This window comes from Vicia villosa, linkage group LG7 (assembly GCF_029867415.1).
Source record: "Vicia villosa cultivar HV-30 ecotype Madison, WI linkage group LG7, Vvil1.0, whole genome shotgun sequence".
NCBI classification, from domain to species: domain Eukaryota; kingdom Viridiplantae; phylum Streptophyta; class Magnoliopsida; order Fabales; family Fabaceae; genus Vicia; species Vicia villosa.
In genome coordinates this window covers 78105074-78127853 of record NC_081186.1, presented here as the reverse complement: position 1 = coordinate 78127853, position 22780 = coordinate 78105074, and the positions used below count along the sequence as shown (strand labels likewise).

Here is a 22780-nt window from a genome sequence, read left to right as displayed (position 1 = left end):
AATAGACTTAAAAATATATTTTAGATTAATTGGATTTTCTTTTTATATAAAAAATGCCAAAAAATATTTTAATTAAACATTATTTTTTTTTGAATTTAATATGTTTTATTCCTATTGTTTCAATCCACCCGTTAAAGTATTAATGTTCAATAATTTATCAACCATTTTTCGGTGGAGTTATTGATTATTCCTATTGTTTCAATCCACCCGTTAAAGAATTATGTTCAATAATTTATCAACCATTTTTCTCTCTGAACAAAATATTAACCAAACCCAACGAAACCCATTATGCATGTATTTCACGGAACTCAGCGAAACCCAGCGAAACCCATTTTTCAATCCACTCTCTGAACAATCAACGAAACCCAACGAAACTCAGCAATGGTGACGACAACGAAGCTCTCAGTTCCTTTCACGAAGCTAATGCTTGTACTATTAGCATGTTGAGAACTTTGTCCGCTACATTTACCAGAGAAGAGGAAGACTCTCGTTGACTTGTTCCATTTCAAAAGTCCACAACTATGGTACAGTTGATTTTGAGCGAAGACCTTCTAGTAAATGGGGTGTTCTTTACAAGAGAATCTCGATGATGAAAAACCCTGAATTGGGTTCTGCTTCTGTCCTGTGTTGAATCAGTGGGAGAATGAAGGTAAACCTCTTACAAAATAGGATCTTTGTAGAATTGCCAAGGAGTTGAGAAAGTATATAAGACATGACAAAGCTCTTCAGGTAATGATAAATCAATTTGTTATCGTAATTAGGTCAGAAAAATCAATTGTTTTGTTGAATTGAATTGAGGTATGTTAGCTGTGGAATTTGGTTTTGTGTTGGATGTTAGGGTTTGGGTTTGTATTGATAAACTTGATTTTCCTCGAGGTTGAATTGAAATTGTGCGCATTTTGATTAATTTACTGTGATGTGAATATGATTCTACTATTATTGTTGTGTTTATATAATATGATGTGTTCTTCATGTGCATTAGTGTCAAGTAGCTTCTGATTGCATCTGAATGGAAATAGTCATGAAAAAGCATTGCAATTTGATTTCAGCTTTTGCAATTTTAGTGTAGCGAAAGGATCTGAACAAAAAATTTATTTATTTGAGGACCTAATTACAACTTTTTAAGTTCAGGTACTAACTTCTGAGCATATTTTGCAGATATTTGAATGGATAAACAACCGACCAGGGAGGTTTAGAATGTCTGCAAGTGACGTTGCGATTCAGTTAGATTTAGTCTCAAGAGCTCACGGAGTTTCAAGAGCAGAAGGATTTTTTCTGAACCTGACTAATGTTTCAATGTGGTTATAGATGTATTCAATGTGTAAGTCATATCAATCATATTATTCTTTTCATTTTTGTCTTGAATTTTCAAATAGTGAATTGATTTTTAGACGTTTTTGTAATGATATGAGAATTGCAAGGCCGTGGCAGATGAATACGTAGAATGTGAAATCACGGTGTGTAGCTCTTTATTCGTGTCATTGGCTTACTTCAAAGTTGAAATCATTTTCCGGTTCTCTTTTGCAGATTATTATAATCGATTTAATACTTCACAAACCCAAGGCCTATAGACATCTCCTTTACAATGTCATTAATCAAGAAACCTTGAAGTTTCAGGTATATGAATATCAATTTTTTCGTGATTTGTTGTGCTCATTCATACTGTATCATTAATCTCACGAATGCTTCTTTTTGATAATTTTGCAGGGACTGTTTGGAAATTGGCTGCCATTTTTCTTCTTTTTGATGCATGTATCCATTCTTATCATCTTATGGAATTTTATTATTTTTCAATGCCTTAGAGCTTAAATTCTATCCCAAAATCAAATATGAGGGCCTTACAATTTGTTGAAGACAGATATTTGATCTTGGAAAGTAGAAAAAGTAAATCGAGTTCATCAATGAGCTACTCCTCACTAGTGTCAATGTGTTGCAAAGTTAAGTTATCTGAACGTTAAAATCACCTTTTCGTTAATTACTTGGTTCTGAATTTTATGCTAACTTTGATTAATGTTTTATGGTTTTCATTGGCAGGTGATGATGGATGTCTTCTTTGGAAACTTTATGTTTCTTTTAACCTTCTTCTTTATGGTCAAGATGTTTCTTCATATATCTATCAGTGTCTCCAGGTTATACCTCTGATATATTTTTTCTTAAACCGATGACTTTGATCTATTCTCTGGCCCCAAAAGAGTGCAAAATGTAATATCTGAAGCCTGGAGTTATCAAACAAATTGTTGTCCAGATAACGAGGCCGATGGACAGGAGCAGTCAGAATCACAGTTGCAGCCTATATCTGGAAATGGAATTTCTCATGCTGGTATTGATACTCAGGTTGTTCAGTATGGACCACCTCCACAACTTGGCCCTGGACATGCTACGGTATGAAATTTTAACTGCTGTTGTTTTCATTTTGTCTTTAAAAACCAAACTATGTTTGTTCAGTTGTTTGCCACCCCTGGCTCTCTCATTGGACATTGCATCTTCATGTTTAATTACTTCAAAAAGTCTTTAAGGGGGCTATATCCCTTTTCCTTCCTCCTTTTTGGCAAATCCTTCCCTTTTCCTCAACTTCCAAACAAAGCCTACAAAGGTCACTATTAATGGGGAAGAATCAAACCACTTAGCTACTTTACTGAGCATCTCATACTACTCGATGCGGCACAAAGAAATGCCATGATACCCAACTTCCCATCATTGTGAAAGTGGGAATTTTCAAATCATCAAGCTGTTTTTTCTACATTGCTGTTGTTTTTTTTGTTCTATCCTATTTTAAAATGTGAGTTTTTTGTACTTTACTCATTTCTGTTGATTTTACCAGGTAATTGAAGACCCAGTCATTATTATTAGATTAATTGATAATGTGATACGGTGGTGACGTCATAAGGCAAACTTGAATGGTTATCTCTCCTATCAAACTGGCCAAAGCTTAGATAAGATAATTGTTTTCTTGGTTCTAGTTTTTTTGTGCCTTAAAGTTTGAAAAGAATTAGTGAATTTCTACTTTTAAGGGCGAGCTTGTTGCTTCTTCATGTAAGGTATGCACTGTTAATCTAACTATTCACCTGTATAGTTAGAGAGAAGGTGTCTTAAAAATCTCATCATGACTTGCTGCTGTTTGTCTTATTTCTTCTTTCTTCATTCCAATTTTGAATGCTTCTTTTTCCAACATTGGATATACATTATTAACTTCAAGCAACTTGGGTTAGATCGTTTTGGTTGCCAGTATCACTGCTGTTATACACTTTACTGCTATATCGCAGATATTTCTACATTATTTGGCAATTATGAAATGAATAATTTATGCATTGCAGGCCCAATCTACTGCTGTGGCAGAGGTATGGCTTTGGCAGGTTGGTTCATGGAAAGCAGTTGGTCGCTTGCAATCTCACAGTTTAACAGTAACACAGATGGAATTCTCACACGATGACCACTTTCTTTTGACTGTCTCAAGGGATCGTCAGTTCTCCATTTTTACAATCACAAGAACAGGTAGATAGTTATCATTTTTCTCAGGATGCAAGCATATGCATCTGCATTACAATTATTATCTGTCTTTTTGCGATTCAATAAAATACTAATCGCTCAATTGTGGTTTGTAGGAAGCGGTGAAATCAGTTATAGTCTTCTCACAAGGCAGGAAGGACACAAGCGGATTATCTGGTCATGTTCTTGGAACCCACACGGCCATGAATTTGCAACAGGTTCACGTGACAAAATAGTGAAAATCTGGGCCGTAGAAAAGGAATCATCATCAGTAAAGCAGCTGATGACTTTACCTCAATTGACAAGTAGTGTGACAGCATTATCTTGGGCTGGTCTCCCTCATCGAAGAAACAATGGAGTTCTAGCCGTTGGAATGGAAAACGGACAAATAGAATTATGGAATCTGTCCTATAACAGACAAGACAATGCACCGGGTTCCGCCGCCGCTCTTCTTGTTCGTGTTGATCCTTTTAAATGCCATGCCTCTACCGTAAACCAACCGTCTGGCATGGAGAGAAAATGAGGAAGATAACAAGAGTTTGCAACTTGCTTCTTGTGGAGCTGATAATTGTGTAAGAGTGTTCGATGTAACTGTTGAGTAATTAGATTATTCTTTCCCATCTTTTTTGATATATCTATGGATTATTATTATCACATGATTTTGAAACTATTTTTAGGTGATGATACTTGATTTTTATAAAAAATATGATAATAATATTAATGATAATCAATAGATAAAAAAATTAAGAATTAAGAAAGACTAATCTTAAAATAACTGACAACCTCTTTACCTACCGATGTATGCTATATATGGAAAATTCAATCCAAATCTGTCAGCAGTGGGCCACTTTGTTATGTATAAATATAAGAAAACAACAAACCCAAACTTGTTTGCCACTAGCTGCAATGTTAGACATATATTTAATTGATTGCATTTGGATGGAAGAAAAGAAGGAAAAGGAATTGTAGATATTGAGATACTATTCTTGGATATGATGTTTAATGGTTGTTATGAATTAAATAAAGTTGTTAATTCTTTACCATTTCTATATGTTCATTTCTGTTGATTACCAGGTAATTTACCAGGTTACCATAAAGGTTCTGATTCTATATCTCTTTCAAATGGTGATTTACCAAAGATGATTAACATTTCAATACACAAAAATGTTTTCAAATCGGCCTCCGAAGTTTACTTTGCAGTAAGTTTCTGAATTCTGAAGATAAATTTGCATTATCATACACTCAAGTATAGTTTTGATAGTTTATGTTGTTCTTGCCTTAGGCAGATGCTTTGCATTGGATACTTGATGAGCTACCTAATCAGTCCCTTTTGAACACTGCTGAATGGAAACTCATCATTCCTCAACTATACAAACAATATCCAAATGATGACATGAATTTTAATATCTCGGTATCTTCTCCACCGGTTATAGAAGTGTCTGATGAACTTCATTTTTTGCTTCTTAAGATGTATCGTGTTGCTTACAATAGAAGGATCAATCAAACTCTTGGTATGTATCTTTCTCTAACTGTATGCATAAGCATATTTAGACTATGAAGCACATACACATATACCGACACCGGACATGACACCGACACTGACATGCTAACATCAGTAATAATTTGAAAAAAATGAATAAACCTTCATATTTGTTGCAAAGCATTAGCGTGTTAAAATGCACATCTGAGCTATATACCATTGATACATGTGACTCTTTATTGTAATAACACTTTCTTGTAATAATTTTTTGTGTCTTGTTTTTTTGCATACAGAAAACAATTGCATCTCCAAGGCGTGGTATTTTGGCCATGGATGAATCCAATGTTACATGTGGAAAGCGGTTGGATTCAATTGAACTAGAGAACACCGAAATTAACCGTCAAGCATGGCGTAAAATTATATATGAAGAAAGTGTTATGACTTAGTTAAAATATAATTTTTATGTGTATGATTTTATAATACTTGAAATATTATGACTGTACATGATTTTGTATATTTTTTTGGTTAATATGAAAAATATTTTGACTTAGTTAAAATATGATTTTTATGTGTATGATTTTTTTAGTATTTGCAATATTATGACTGAAAATGAAATATGACTAAATGGTGTATATGAAATAGGGTGTAAATAGATATAATTGTTCATTCATAAATGGCGTATTTACACCCGATTTTTATTAAAATAGGGTGTAATTAAGAACATATTTACACCCGATTTTTATTAAAATAGGGTGTAATTAAAATGTAATTACGCCCAATTACACCCGATTTTTATTAAAATGGGTGTAATTAAAACGTAATTACGCCAAATTACACCCGATTTTTATTAAAACAGGGTGTAATTAAAACGTAATTACGCCAAATTACACCCGATTTTTATTAAAATAGGGTGTAATTAAAAACGTAATTACGCCCAATTACACCCTATTTTTTTTAAAATAGGGTGTAATTAAAAACCTAATTACGCCCAATTACACCCGATTTTTATTAAAACAGGGTGTAATTAAAAATGTAATTACGCCCAATTACACCCGATAATTTTAAAATAAAACGGGTGTAAAATCGTTAGACATTTCTCACCCTGTGGATATACACCCGATTTTTATTAAAAATAATGGGTATAAATTTAATAAAAAACGGGTGTAAATTAACATTTTTGTACTAGTGTATGAACATGTTTTCTACATCTGTAACACTAACCCATACATTGTACAATGGTGAACCTCAAGACGATGATATTCCATTGGAGGTTTGTTAACACAAACTAAAGCTATTTTTCAACAGTGGAACCACGGTTTCTAAGATTGATTTTACAAAAACATACCTCCTCAACAATTCATCTTCAAAGAAATCCCGGACTTACATCATGGAAAATTCGGCCAGGATTATTTATATGGTAATGCTTTAAGACTCCAAACTGTTACTTATAGTTTAGATGCTAAAATTGGGTCATCCAATGATCTCTTAGAATAACATCGAAGAAAACCATAAAAATTCTAGCAGTTTAGATGACCCAATATGTCCATTCATATATAACATGGCGGTAAAGAAAACTTACCATTGACATATAGGATATTTTCTTATTTTTTAAAATCAAATTATCTGTAAGCTAGAATATCTAGACTGAGAATTTAAAATTCCACAATCTTAGACGATATCCATTACCTCTAATAAGATGTTATTCCAAAAGACGTGATTAAGATATTTCCAAATAGTTACTTTGTCTGTTTTATTTTACTCTAACGGTTACAACCACTATCAATAAAAACATATGTTCACGTCACAATCACTAAACCCCAATCATGTATACTTGGAACATAATTCAACAAATATGTGTGCTATTTTCCAATAACATAAATTTTTTTAAAATAGAAATGTAATGTTTTTAATCTTAAATAAGTTTGTTGACATAGCACGCAAATAATATGAAGAAAAAAAATGAAATAAATCATTTTCATCTAAATTTTTTTATATTATTGGCGTGTTATGTAAGGAAGCCTATTTAAGATGAAATCAAAGCTATACTGTTATTAATTTTTTTTATTATTGACAAATAACACACATGTTACTAAAATTTTATTACAAATGTAAGAGATAATGGTTTAATGACAATGATTTGAAGGGCTAGAATAATCTAAAGCAAACAAAGTAACAACCTGATCCGCTGTCGCACGCGGGTCAAAAACGAGTAAAATTGCAAACTGTAGTAACAACGGTAACGGTAACTCGTGTATCGTCTCTCAAGGACTCTTGATTTTTATTAACTATATGCTAAATCGATTAAGGGGGCGGGGGGGGGGGGGGGGGGGGGGGTTGGTTTGGTCGAAAAAATGATTATCAAAAGTGATTATGAAATTAAGCTGTTTTGAAATAAGTGATTATGGAAATAAGTCAATCTACCGACTCAGTTCCTACCAATCATCGATTATTAAAATCTCACTATCCTAAGCGGATTCCTTTCCCGTTCGATTAAAATATAATCAACAAGCGTAACAATATCATACGAATGATGCTTTCCGTTTGCCGAATTAAGCATTCGGTTAGGCATACAGCGAATTAACGATTAAGCAACGATAAGCCGCAAATAAATTGGAAAACATAATTCAATCGAACCAAACAACATATATTACGAATATCAAATTAAGCAAAAGATAAACAAAATATATTATTGAAGGAAAAGGAATTTTATTGCAAAACTTATAATAATCTCATAGTTTAGGAACCTGAATTCGGTAGATCAACCAAAAGTGATTAGTTCGCCATGGATCAATTCGTACAAGCTTCAAGAATTTCGTGAATAGTGATGATCAACAGTATTTTCGTGGCTACCTAACCTAAGGAACAATAGCACGACCCGTTTCACAACTTAACTGGGTCAAATGTGTGATCCAGGCCCAATACAACTAACCCAAACAAAATACAAAAAATAATGCAGCAGCTTGTACGAGTTTTCTGGCCTTGTTGGAGTCCGAATTTGCTTCTGACTTCTGAACAAAAATCGTAGATCTTTTTCTTAGCTTTCCAACGACTGGTAGAACGCTTTAATCCGATACTCCAAGCTCCAGTTATGAATTTATTCGTGAAAGCTGCTAAAGCTGAAAATTAAGTACGAAAATCAAATAAGTGGAAAAATAAAATAAAATATAAAAACATAATAAAATTGAAAAATAAACAAACCAAACCATAGAAATGCCTACGTACAAACATGGAAGAACGTGCATAAAAATGCACTGATCACAACCTATGAAGTGCAATTATCTCAATCATTTTTTTTTTGATAATATATTATCAGATGTATTGGGATATTGTAGAGGATTGTGGATTTTGAAATTCTCGATCCATATATAAATGACTTATTGATGGTTTGATTTTAAAGAATAAAAATATGGGTAATGGTGACATGTGTCCTAAGGGCACAGATTAAGAGTTAAATATAAAAAAAAAATTATTGAAAATTGTGTAATACTTTTATTAAAAATTTATAATTAATATTTTAATTGTTTTGTTTCAATACAAATTTTTTATTACTGTGTTTCTTAACATGTGCCCTTAAGGCACGTCTTACCTTTACCCTAAAAATATATATCACAGGCCAATTGTAAGATTTTTTTATCGCTGATATATGATGCACATAAAAAGAATAATAAATTTTTAATACTATTTTGATTCTGAAATGGAGGGAGATTATTATGCATTTGAAAGTCGAGTATGCTAAATTGAGACTAATTGAGTTTTTGTTGCCTGCGGTTGAAGCTATTCGAATATGTCATTAGAGTTTCTAGACGTTCAATTTATCATGTTAAGGATTAGTTCTTAAAAAATTGTTAAATATTTGAACAAAAACAAAGAATCAATCAAGAGAAGTGAGTAATCAAATCATCCATTCATTTTGGTAGATATAAATTAATATTTACTTTTTCAATTTGTCAAATTTGTTTCATTTTGTCCTATACTATTAGAAGTATTAGAAGTATTATAGCCTTTTGTATGTAATTGACTTAGTCAACTCTCTCTTTTGTATAACAGGCTATTAGAGTTTGTTATTGGTAGTTACAAGTAGTTATGTTGAGCTGGATTTTGACTGAATTGTGAGCTATTCATATATAGCGTGCTATCACATTGTACATTGTAATCAATTCACATAATACAAACACACTGTGTAGAAAAGTGCAGAGCACTTTCATCTTTAATATGGTATCAGACGCCTAGATCCTTTATCTACCTCTCACTTCCGCTCACCATTGTTCTTAAGTTTCAGAGAAACTCGTGCCTTGTTCCTTTCTAAGAAGCGTCAACCATGGCTGAATCCACTCCAAATTCACCGCGCACCAACACTTCATCACAGATGTAGTCGTCACAATTCGCAAGAGCCATGAATCACAGTGTGTTTGGACCTAAACTCTCCATCAAACTTCAAGAAACAAACTTCCTCTTATGGAATCAACATGTGGAAGGTGTGATTCTTTCTCACAAACTTCACAAATTCGCGGTGAATCCTCAGATTCCTCAAATGTTCAAGACCGATTAGGACAGGATTACAAATACCAAATCTGAAGAATATGAAGCTTGGATCGTGCAAGATCAAGCTCTCTTCACATGGCTTCTATCGACAATTTCAAAAACAGTTCTTCCTAGGGTTCTTTCTTGCAAACACTCCTATCAAATTTGGGATCAGATTCACAAACACTTCAATGCGCTGATGTGAGCTAGGGTTCATAAACTTCGTGCTGAATTAAAGATCACCAAGAATGCCAATCGATCCATCTCTGAATATGTGATGCGAATTCGTGTTATAGCGGATTCTCTTCTAGCTATTGGAGACCCTATCTCTGAACGTGACAAAATAGATGTTATACTACAGGGTTTACCAGAAAAGTACAATCCATTTGTTATGATGGTGTATGGAAAGATTGAACCACCAACTCTATATGATGTCGAAGCCCTGCTCTATGTGCAAGAAGCACAACTTGACAAGTATCGTCAAGAACTATCACTAACAACTGCTACAGCCAATGTAGCACACAAGTGAAAATCAAAATGCCAATAACACTAAAGGAAATCCACAATCTGCAAGAGGTCGTGGGAATACCACCAGAGGTAGGGGTCGTAGCATAGCTAGAGGCTCCTACACTTCAGGAAATCGACCAACATGTCAGTTGTGTGGTAAGTATGGGAATGCAGTTACTGATTGTTGGCACATGTATGATGAAAATTTTGAACCAGCTCAAGCTAGAACTCGAGGAAATATCCAAGGAACTCAGGCTAATGAAGATAAAAAGAAACAGGCTACAACACCTGCTCAAGCCTCAACTTTTCTAGCTCATCAAGATGACCTAACCATACCTGCAAACCTTGAATCACAAGCTTGGTTTGCAGATTCAGGTGCTTCCTACCACATTACCTCTCATAACTCTTATTTTCATAGTCATCATCCTTATGTAAGTTCGAATGGAGTTTTGATTGGAAATGATCAATGACTCTCCATTAAGTCCATAGGCTCAGCAAAGAATAAGTCTAATATTTTACCTTACACTGTGATATCCTTGAATAATATGCTTCATGTACCTAGCATTTCTCGTAATCTTATCTCTGTATCCAAAATTTCCAAAGACAACAATGTATTTTTTGAGTTCCATGCAAACAAATGTTATGTCAAATCTCAGGCATCTAAACTGGAGCTCCTATAGGGATTTCTTGACACTAATGGACTGTATTGCTAATACAATCCACTGATGGAGTCTTCCTCACAACCTATAGTCAATTCTTCTAGTGTCTCAATCGATAATTCAAATAGCAAGTCTCAAGACTCAGGTTTCAATGAATTTTCTCTTTGGCATTCTAGACTAGGGCATGCTGTAACACCCTTCTAATACCCCGCATAAATAAACAATAATCAGAGTAAAACATGAAAAGGCCGTTACAACTTCCATATAATCAAAAAAAATACTCATGTCATGCCATAAAAGGAACATTAAACCAAAATTATTCAGATCATCATGTTAACACAGCGGAAATATTCTTAACATTTGAACAATGCAACATCCAAAGTCATAGAATTAAAACACCACCATAATAAAACACCCAAATAAAAAGAGTTTAACAATTATCTCTAAACAACGTTCCCAGTGTTACACGACCAGATCATGACACGGAACCAACTAACTCTAACGAACTACTTGACGAGCTATTCCTCACCAAGTACAGAAGCTACTCCTCAATCTGAAAAATAAAAACAGTAAGGGTGAGTCTCATTCGCATTTAACCAATGTTATAGGATATAGATGATAAAATATCAATTAAATGCTATTCACCCAATTACAATTACAATCAGATTCTTAACCATACAATCAGTACAACAAACATACAATCAACACATATTATGACATTGGACAATCTTCCATTCATGTTATAATAACACAAGTAGCCTAATGCAATGCAACTACATGCATGTGGTACCAAAAATCTGGGATAACCCATCTCACCGATCCGCCATCGTCAAGGATACGACAACACCCACTCACTAATTCCACACGATGGGAATTAGCTACCACTGATCCACCATCATCAAGGATCAGCCACACAATGATTATGAAATGCATGTATCAACCATAACATGCTCATCACCCACATAAATCAACCAAATGTCATAATCATCAACTACAATAATCAATAGCCACACACAATCATGCTATTTCTCCACCATAGTAAAACACATATTTTATACCAACAATACATGTATAACAAACACCGATTACAACCACAACATCATACAGGTGAAATATTCATTAATATACCTGTACGCATAAACCACCACAACCAATTAAATTCGAGTGTTTCAAAATAATTTCGAGTCACGATTCAAAACACCATTTTATTATGTAAATCATTTGATTAGCTTTTCTATGCTCAAAACGGCACCAAAATCGGATTTACGGTTTAAAAGTTAAGAAAGTTTTAGAAAAAGTAACACAAAATCCGGTTCCTCCCTACGTGGGAACCGGTTCCTGAAATCCTTCAGAAACTCCTCTCTGATTTTTACTACTAGGAACCGGGTTGTACCTACATGAGAACTGGTTCCTGCTGAACATAATTCCTTCGCTTCTGGTTTCTACTACTGGAACTCGGTTCCTCCCACCTGGGAACCGGTTCCTACGATGCTGTATCAGAAAAATACCATTCTTTTCAGCATCGTATTGACCCGAATCCACACCAATTCGCACCCAAATGTATTATAACACCAAACAGCAACCACAAACACAATTAACACATTTATAACACATGTCAATCGTCCAATTCACACCACACATGATCAATACAACATTATTAATCAATTCTCCCAAAACCTAATATCTCTACAACCTAAGCATAACTCAATTAGCATGAGAAACATGTTCAATTCCATTCTACTACCTATAAACCTATAATAGAAGATAAATGGAAGAGTCTCCCCTTACCTGAAGGTTGATTCTTCGCTCTTCCTCTGTCGCACTTCTCTGCTCATCTTCTCATTTCACGTGTTTCTCTTTTCCAAATGTTGTAACCTTCTCTATTCCACAACTCCTTCTATTTTATTAAAAAAATGAAATAAAAATTATTTTAATTAGTAATAGGGCCTACCAATGCACCCCCTCTTTACTAATCACAACTCAAGCCCAATTGCTTAATTCCTCATAATCCTCAATAATTCCAAATAATTCCCCATAATTAAATTAAATTAATTAAATTAAATTAAGTTATGAAAATATGGAGTGTTACAACTCTCCCCCACTAAAAGAGTTTTCGTCCTTGAAAACATACCTTAGGCAAATAACTCTGGATAGGAATCCTTCATCTGACTTTCCAGTTCCCAAGTCACATTCCCACCTGTTGGTCCTCCCCAAGCTACTTTGACCAGTGCTATCTCTTTGCCACACAACTGTTTCAGCTTCCGATCTTCAATTCTCATAGGAAAAGCTTCAACTATCATGTTATCCTTTACCTGTATATCATCTACATGGATCATATGAGATGGATCCGCAATGTATTTCCTCAACTATGATACGAGGAATACATTGTGCAAATTCGCAAGCGTTGGTGGCAACGCAATACGGTAAGCCACCTCTCCAACCCTCTATGTAATCTGATACGGACCGATGAAATGCGGAGTCAACTTCTGTGATTTCAGTGCTCTACCAACACCAGTCGTAGGAGTCACCCTCAATAACACATGATCTCCCTCTTGAAATTCAAGTGTCCTTCGTCTCTTATCATGGTAGCTTTTCTGGCGACTCTGAGAAGCCTTCATCTTCTCCTGAATCAATTTAATCTTCTCCGTGGTCTCTTGTACAAGTTCTGGTCCAATCACCATACTCTCACCAGATTCATACCAACACAAAGGTGTTCTACACCTCCTACCATACAAAGCTTCAAATGGAGCCATACCAATGCTCGAATGAAAACTATTGTTGTAGGTAAATTCGATCAACGACAAATAGCTATCCCATGCACCACCTTTTTCAAATACACAAGCACGTAACAAATCTTCCAATGATAAGCAGATGATAAGCAGAACTCAATCTCAATTTAGTACCCAAAGCCTTCTGCAAACCTTCCCAGAATCGAGATGTAAACCTTGGATCTCTATCTGACACGATACTCGAAGGAATACCATGCAGACTTACTATCTTCTCAATATACAATTGAGCTAACCTCTCCATCGAATAATCCATTCTTATTGGTATAAAGTAAAGTGAGCAGACTTCGTCAATCTGTACACAATAACCCAAATAGCTTCACGATTCTTCATTGTTTTCGGCAATCCAGAAACAAAATCCATAGATATACTATCCCACTCCCATTCAGGAATAAATAAAGGTTGCATAGCTCCATACGGCTTTTGATGCTCAATCTTCGACTTCTGGCAAGTCAAACAAGCATAGACAAATTCAGCTATTTCCTTTTTCATTCCAGGCCACTAGAACAGCTTCTCTAAGTCATGATACATCTTGGTAGCACCAGGATGAATACTCAATCCACTCTGATGTTCTTTCTCAAGAATACTTATTCTCAATTGGGCAACATCAGAAACACAAACACGATTTCCAAATCTCATGATACCATTCTAGTTGATTCTGAATTCACCCCTTTTACCTTGGTTAATCAGAGTCAACTTATCAACCAACTCTACATTAGTCTTCTGACCCTCTCGGATTTCTTCTAGAATACCACTAGTCAGCTTCAGCATACCCAATCTAACACTGTTAGGAATATCTTCGCATACTAAACTCAAATCTCTGAATTGTTCAATTAAGTCCAACTCCTTCACCATTAACATAGACATATGAAAGGACTTCCTACTCAAAGCATCGACAACAACGTTTGCTTTACCCGGATGGTAATTCAGCCCAAAATTATAATCCTTGAGAAATTCTAACCATCTTCTTTGTCTCATATTTAGCTATTTTTGATCAAAGAGATACTTCAGACTCTTGTGATCACTAAATACTTCAAACCTTGAACCATACAAATAATGCCTCCACAGCTTCAACACGAATACAACTGCTGCCAACTCTAAGTCGTGAGTCGGATAATTCTTCTCATGCACTTTGAGTTGTCTCGACGCATAAGCGACTACCTATTGATTCTGCATTAGCACACCTCCTAATCCCATCAATGAAGCATCACAATACACAACAAAAGATTCCGCCGGATTTGGCATAATCAAGATCGGTGCACTAGTCAGCCTCCTCTTCAGCTCTTGGAATCCTTCTTCACATTTCGAATCCCAGATGAACGCTTGACCCTTCTTAGTTAACTTAGTTAACGACAACGCTAACTTTGAAAAAATAAAAAATAGTAATAATTTTTTAATATGAATAAAAAAATACAATTATATTTATTCTATTTGTATATAATAAAATATAAGTATTTTAATTTTTTTTAGTTATTGTAACAGAAACTTTTTCACCAAGCATGCTCATAAATTCATTCTTTAACAGTTCACTTTATAACCGAAATTTCTTCATAAAATGTTATGATTTGATTCTTAATTATTATACTAAATATTTGACAATTTGTAACAGAAACTCTTTCACTTGCCCATTCCAATTTTCTTTTAAATATTCCTTTACACTTAAATAACTTACTTATACTACCAATCAAGCATGAGTAAACACAAAATGTCATGAAGATATTATTTTTCATGGTCATATCCCCCTTCTTTCAACAAATAGATTCTTTTAATTGCACTATTCCATCTAATAAATCGTAGAATATGGAGTTTAGGAGATCCTCCTATCACCCAAATTGTAAGTTTCTGATTTTTTTTATTGTTAGATTTATGAATTATAGAGTCATAAAAAATAAAATTTCTATACGTAATGAGATCTTAGTTATACATAATTGTTGCTTTTCTCATATCTCAAACATGTTGATCCAAGTTTAACATAAAACTTCTATGTCTTAGGTAATTTTGTATACTTTGATGTTTGAGATTCGTCCAACTTATTAATCGTTCCAAGTGTAATATAGTACATTTATGTTACAAATAACTTCATACATTTCAATCATTCACTATTTCAAAACAAGTGATTTTACTTATAGGAAATCATGTGAATTTTTTACTATGACAACTAATTGTCAAAATATTATAAACTTAAATAAAAAAATCAGGTATGTTTAAACTATTTAAAATTTGTACGAAGAAATATTGGTTCTATTTTTGTCTCCAATAAGAAAAATGAGGAAAAGTATATATATTTGGCCTATAGTAAAGTTATTTTAAAATATATGGTATAATTTTATTTTATTTAAATTTTAACTCTGATCTATATTCTTTTTTAAACATATGTTTAAAAAAAATCATTAGTACTGTTATTCATGATACGTAGTGTCTAAAAATGTAATGATACCATTATTATAAAAGTCATGACTTATTATTTTACAAAAACACTATCTCCAACTATATTTTTCTACATGAGCTATATTTTAAATTCATGAACATACATCAATATTTTCTTCAATTACTTATATAACTTAAAATATTTACGTCCAACCTAAGCCTCAATTAATCAAGTTAAAAAATATATATATTAAATATATAATCTCTCTATTATATTTTAATATCATTATTTAAAAACAATTTATAACAATTATTTATTATGCTTTATTACACAATTTATTATTTTTTTCTATTTCTTAACTATTTTATCACTCAATACAAATAATATCAATTAATAACAATTTTTAATTACTAAAATTATGAGTTACAATTTTTAGTAGGAGTTATTATTGTCCTATTAATAATTATGATCACATATATAAATACATAATTGGTGCATGAATTTTAGATAGTTGTAATATACAATTTTGTTATAGGTCTTCTTCACCTTTGACCTTATTCCTAACACCTCTTATATGATACATATATACTTTTTTTTTTTTAATTTTATATTAGCTCTTATATGGTTTATACTTTCGACTAAAGACTCAAATTACTTTATTATATTGTTTATTTAAATAGTTTGTTTTCATATCTATAATTTCTTACAGTTTGTTTTCATACTGTAATTTCTTATCATATGTAAAATTCTCAAAAAAATATTAATAGTGTTAATCTTTTTCTTTTTGTAATTGAACACATATGTATTAACTCATCTATGCAATACATTATAATGTTATTATTATTTTATTTAATTTATATATTTTTTTTGGATATTCTTTAATATTTTTAATTTCAAAATTATAATTTTTTAAAGCATAATCTAAATGGTAAAAAAATAATTTTATATACAAATAAAAATTAAATATCTACTATATAATTTAAAAATTATAATTTTATTTCTAATATATCCGTGCGAAGCACGGGTCCGCAATCTAGTTTATCAAAAAAAAAGTAAGCGGTGCACAAGCTAGATTAGAGGTGCGGTCTTAAATAATGAGGAGGTTCAAAGATGAATATAATAAAAAAATTGAGTGTGATTTAATAAATTCAGGGGTACAACTGAACCCCTCAAGTATACCTAGCTCCGCCTCTGTCATAGCAGTAGACAATATAGTTCACTCGCACTCTACTATTACTAATAAAAAAATTAACTTCCTTTTCAACTTAGACATTTTGTACATAACTTTGTGAAAATTACCTTTTGAACAATGAATTGAAGTATTCCATTTCCCTATCAGCTTTTAAATATGTTCTAAAGCTGATTTATAAACTACTTTTAATTGTTGTTCAATATTAATCCATTAATGCATTTGTCATGTAAGTTTATATCCCCAATTTCAAACACATTGCAAGATGATATGAGCAAAACACATCCAGTAAGATTTAAAACTTGTTTCAGTTATTCATCCATACATAATGTTTGACTATGGTTTCAAATAGTTTCTATTAATTATCAGTTTACAAATACTATAACAGTATCATATTATAGTTCTCTATTTTTTCACCTATTGATTCTTATGGTGGATTTTATTAGGTATGAAGCATAGATACAATTATTCAAAAAAATAACTATTGACTCTTATTAGTTTTTATTAGCTAAGCACCATTGTTTAATATCTTGATGGTTTGTTTGAGATCAAACCCATTGTTTAATATCTTGGTGGTTTTTTTGAGATCAAACCCTTTTTTTTTCTCTGAATATAGCAATTTTGTCAACTAACAATAGAAACAATAAATTGTTGATAAAAGAAACAATAATAACAACATGAATAAAATATACCTGAATAATATCCTTAGTAGGTTTCCTTGACTTCTTCATCATCTTTACCAACTTCTTCAATCTACGATAATCCATATACTCCTTCTTTCATTCTTGTATCATGTTGACATTTAACTCATTTATAGATTTAACCATTATTACAGTAGTAAAAATGAGACGTTGAGTTGTGACAATGTAGAAATGGAGAACTTGCTATTTTCTAAAAAGTTGTGTTATGAGCACTGCATAATTATGTGTAGTAATACTGGTTTTGGTGTATGTTAGTTTTTTATAACAGTAGGAGTGGGATTGTATGCAGCTAGAAATTGGGGTATAATCAGCTTTTTGTTAGCAGTTAGAAATTGGTGTATAATCTGCTTTTTGTTAAACTTTTGCATATTTAATATAGATTCTTCCTTTGGCATTTAAAAAAAAAACTACTTTTAACCAGGGGCCTACTTACGCTGCTATGTTTGATTTTAGTTAAATTGAAGAAAAGAATGGGAAAGAGAAAAAGAATAAAAAATATTCTTTTTCTTTATTTTGCTTGCTAACAAAAATATTCCACTCTTTAGTTAAATAGTTACTAGAATACTTTAGAAGGTAGATAAGCTTAGAGATTAAAAATGTACATTACATCACCGCCACTAAGTATCTCTACTACATATAAACATGATTGAATGCTTTGCAACATATCAGCTTTCAGAAATAAAGAATGGAAAACGGATCAAACTATATGGTCGCAAAATATCATAACATTTAAAGTATTTAGTAAGAAAAATGTGCGCGCACGCGTAAAGATACAGACACACACACACACACACACACACACACACACACACACACACACACACACACATATATATATATATATATATATATATATATATATATATATATATATATATATATATATATATATATATATATATATAATTCTTTTGATTGTTTATTATTTTTGTTTGATTCTCAAAATTATATTTATAATAGATTAAATTTATGGATGTTTTGAATTCATTATCCTTATTAAAAAAATGGGTATTACTCACTAAAAATTATAGATAATCATACAAATTATATCCACTTTGTACCTATCTCTCTCTAGTAATTAACTCTCTCATATCAGATTTCTCTCTCTTTTTTTCTTCACTTTCTCCACAAAATATGTTTAAAATCATCAAACTTTAGAGAATGGAAAGTGAGAGAATCTGAATCTGTCTTTGATCTGCCATTTAAGAGTCTGTGTGCTTCCTCAACTAAGGCAACTTGATCCAAGGCATGTTAATACACTCAACTAAAATTGGAATGGAGTGAAATGAAATAAGATGAAAAATACACAATAGTAAAACTATCATTTCATTGATTCTATTTTATGGTGAAATAAGAATAAAAATTCCATCTCAAGTTCCAAGATGTGGGAATGCAGGTGGTATGTTACCAATAGTCATTACAAGAGCATGTTGCATGTTTGAAATGGTGAAAGTGATTTGAATCTCTTACAACAATATCCTTATGAAACAGATGGTGAAAGTTATTTGAATCTCTTACAACAATCTCCTTATGAAACAGTTTTGACCAATTTCATGAAGTTATGACAATCAACACAAATACGGATATTCTTCATTATTTTAATGACATTTACCAGCAAGCCAAGGATGATTCAATGATTAGATCTTTCTTCACCGTCGGGCATTGATTTTTGCTTGTTCAACTTTGATCCTGTTAAAAAGAAAAGAATTTTTTGATTTATTCGTTTAAATTCAATATTTAACAATTTTCAAAAACTAAAAGATAATAAAATGCACCGGTAAAAATTCCAATGCCCTCTTCGAATAACTTCTAGTGCAGCCATCGAAAACTCTAACAATCCCACTTTAGCAGGCTCGACTTCAAAAAGTATGGTACTCTGCACCCATGCCATTCTCAAAATGATATTTAAGGCCTGCAATGAAATATCAATTTCTAATATTAAAAATCATTCACAAATTTTTTTTTACTCTTTTTATGTTCTTTAACAAAAAGCTAAAAAAAACTTACAATTGACACAAAGTATATCTTTTTACTCTTTATAATCAAATGATCTCTAAGCCCTCGATTTGTGGATGAAAATTACAAAAATCACCATTTTTGACGATGTCCCAATAAGTATTAAAAATCCATGTCACAAACGAAGTTATCACACAAATTGCAAGCCATAGGGGGCCATGTTGTCTCTTGTATGCAACTCTAACCCTGCGGCCACTATGGTAGAGACATACTTTCCCGTATTAACCAAATTATTCGAATCACCATCATTGTACCATCGTCTAATACATTGAAAACAAAATTCAACAACTTGTATGTTATTTGTCAATAACTTATAAAAAAATAGCAATCAATATAAGCTTACTTGAAAAGCACGACACAAATATGGAAATAATGAGATGAAAAATAGGTAATTTCCGTATAAACTATTCTTGAATTGCGGGTCTCGCGGTGATGTATGTTCAAAACTTCAACAAAAAATTATAAACAGTAGCTCCCAAATACCTTATCAGTGGAATCTGTGTTATAAACGTAACATAAAATTTATTTAATGTTAATAATTAAGATGCATAATAAGAAGAGATGAAAAAGAAGAAGAAAAAATTAATTACCTGGCTAGTTAGTTGATCTGCCATAAACACATCAATAAACGTAACCTGTTGAAATCATAAATTAAAATGAACTTAATAACACTAAGTTTAGCTTTCTAGATGTTTGTTATTATAAGAATATAATTGTTCTCATTTGTTTCTTGAAGTTGAAAGTCACCTTAACAAATAAAGAACATATAATCTTGCAAATGGCACAGATGAAGAAGTAACGTGTAGGGCGATAGAAAATGTTCAAGGGAAAAATGAGTAGACCTATCAAAAACTGAAAAAATTCATTGTTAGCCTAAAGATGTCAAGTTTAATATAGTGATATAATAAATAAGTTTTATTAATTTCTAAGAAAAAATAAGCTAACTTAATTGAAGAAATATATCATTATCCTAACCAGAAGTAAAATCCCCGGAAATACAGCACTTTTGAAGATAGAGAATCCTGCAGCACCTAAAATAAGATGTATAACCATTGCTCCAAACACAATGGTCATCAATGTAGAGCATACCAAAAATACATCTTTATAATGAAGTGATTTTCTTGGAGAGAAATCAAAAATTAAATTGTAGTTGATTCTCGTTCTCTCCCACATGTATAAGTTACATCCATACAAAAATAGATGTAGACTTAACAATGTGAACACACAACACAAAATCAATGAAACTATGAGTACATTAATATATAAATACTTTTATACTAAAAATGTCAAAATTTAATTTTAAAGAAAATTATGAAATATTTATTGTTTATTAAGAGTGTTTACTAATTAGTTTTATGATTTAAAATTGTAAAATTTGATCAATTAACAAAAAACCAATTAATTTGTAATAATTTGCCAAGAGTTCAATAGAAATTTTTTACTTAATAAATAAATATATAAATGTTGAAAATGATTTTGTACCTGAAAATAGGATACATAATTTTCATATAACTTGATTCTTTAACGTGAGAGAATACGCCATAGATATGTGCCAAAAATGCGTACACACAAAACAACGATATGAAACAACATGCAGACAATCCTGCAAAGAAAAAGACAGACAAAGAGAGTTAATTATAAGATATAAATGTGAAAGATAATCTTTATTTTGCAAATAAAATTTTTAACTTAACAAAATATTAATTTCAAATTTGACTCATTAGGTTCCAAATTTATTTTTAATAGTGACTACTTGAAATTGAACACATTAAATCAAACATACTGTCTCACATGATACATAGATATAAGCTTATAAATAAGGAGAGATAAAGAGAGAATCAATATATTACCAACAAAAAAATTGATCATATTTGAATCTTTAGGTTACTTCGGTTGTAAAAACTTCATTGTCTTTTTTCTTGTCAATTTTGGTGAAGTGCTTTGAGAATTTGGACTCCATTTCATCCATGCCATTAGCTTAACAGCCTTATATATAATTATAGCAACATATTAGAATCATATATTATTAAGAATATGTGAAGATTAAAATCTATAGTAGATAATTCCATAGAAACCTAAACAACCTGGTGTTGATTCCATAGAAAACTACATACCTTCAGCACTTACCAAGTTTTGATTTAAAATTACTACAAATTCAAACTGACATAATATTAATAGCCCCCAGAGTTCTTCAAATAATATACAAACATCAAATAGGCTTCATTAGACATAAATACGTCTCTTAATGCATATGGATCACCTTAGAAGACATTAACATATTTGACAATATTTTGAAGGAAACAAGGATTTGGAGATTGGTACTAAGAAATCATTTGTCAAATTAGATAGACAATTCTTAATCAGGATCCTGCTAAAAAGGGGCTTCAATTATTGGTTTTAGAAGTTGATAACTACCATTCATGAATCGACAAAACTATTTATTGTCATCAATTGTAACCTCTGTAATTCATGGTATGTTGCTCTATAGCTTTACAATATATGACTAGTCAACAACGTTTTTCAAAAGATTACATAGTTGTATCAGAAAGTTTTAATGTACAGAAAACATTGGCACAACAAAGTTATTCACACTGTCTTGGGTGAAAGTAGGCACACCAATACCTGCCACCAGTACTTGGCCTCAAGAAAAATTAAGTACATTAAAAAGCATGTTGCCTCACCCTTGGCCAAAACATGATCACATCTAACACATATTTAATCATAATATTAAATATGTATTAATAATTTTAGACATATTTAATCATATATGTATTAACTCATTTATGCAATACATTATAATGTTATTATTATTTTATTTAATTTATATATTTTTTTGGATATTCTTTAATATTTTTAATTTCAAAATTATAATTTTTTAAAGCATAATCTAAATGGTAAAAAAATAATTTTATATACAAATAAAAATTAAATATCAACTATATAATTTAAAAATTATAATTTTATTTCTACTATATCCGTGCGAAGCACGGGTCCGCAATCTAGTTTATCAAAAAAAAAAAAGTAAGCGGTGCACAAGCTAGATTAGAGGTGTAGACTTAAATATTAA

At 31.7% G+C, this 22780-nt stretch overlaps 1 protein-coding gene and 1 pseudogene across 4 annotated transcripts; one reads left to right on the top strand and one right to left on the bottom strand.

Moving 5' to 3' along the window:
- Positions 1–208: 208 nt before the first annotated feature.
- Positions 209–4167, top strand: LOC131620921 (elongator complex protein 2-like). 4 transcript variants are annotated; one of them, XR_009289349.1, is made up of 10 exons: positions 209–649; positions 1159–1321; positions 1528–1617; positions 1708–1752; positions 1855–1937; positions 2035–2129; positions 2246–2382; positions 2822–3038; positions 3315–3492; positions 3603–4167. XR_009289349.1 is itself a non-coding variant. In XM_058892108.1 (4 exons), exons 3-4 carry the CDS (start codon positions 3411–3413, stop codon positions 4007–4009), a joined length of 489 nt encoding a protein of 162 aa, XP_058748091.1. In that variant the 5' UTR covers positions 2153–2382; positions 2822–3038; positions 3315–3410; the 3' UTR covers positions 4010–4167. The 4 variants fall into 4 exon arrangements, 1 of the variants encoding a protein (XP_058748091.1); XR_009289348.1 differs by having other exon boundaries at positions 210–729; positions 1859–1937; XR_009289347.1 differs by having other exon boundaries at positions 210–729.
- Positions 4168–19346: 15179 nt separating this feature from the next.
- LOC131619417 (phosphate transporter PHO1-like) lies at positions 19347–21682 on the bottom strand (annotated as a pseudogene).
- Between the last annotated feature and the right edge of the window lie 1098 nt (positions 21683–22780).

Bases quoted from the DNA above. Each gene is read 5' to 3' on its own strand.
- LOC131620921 (XM_058892108.1), top strand. From the start codon at position 3,411: ATGGAATTCTCACACGATGACCACTTTCTTTTGACTGTCTCAAGGGAT. The intron at 3,493-3,602 runs GTAGATAGTTAT...TGTGGTTTGTAG, and splicing joins TTTTACAATCACAAGAACAG to GAAGCGGTGAAATCAGTTAT.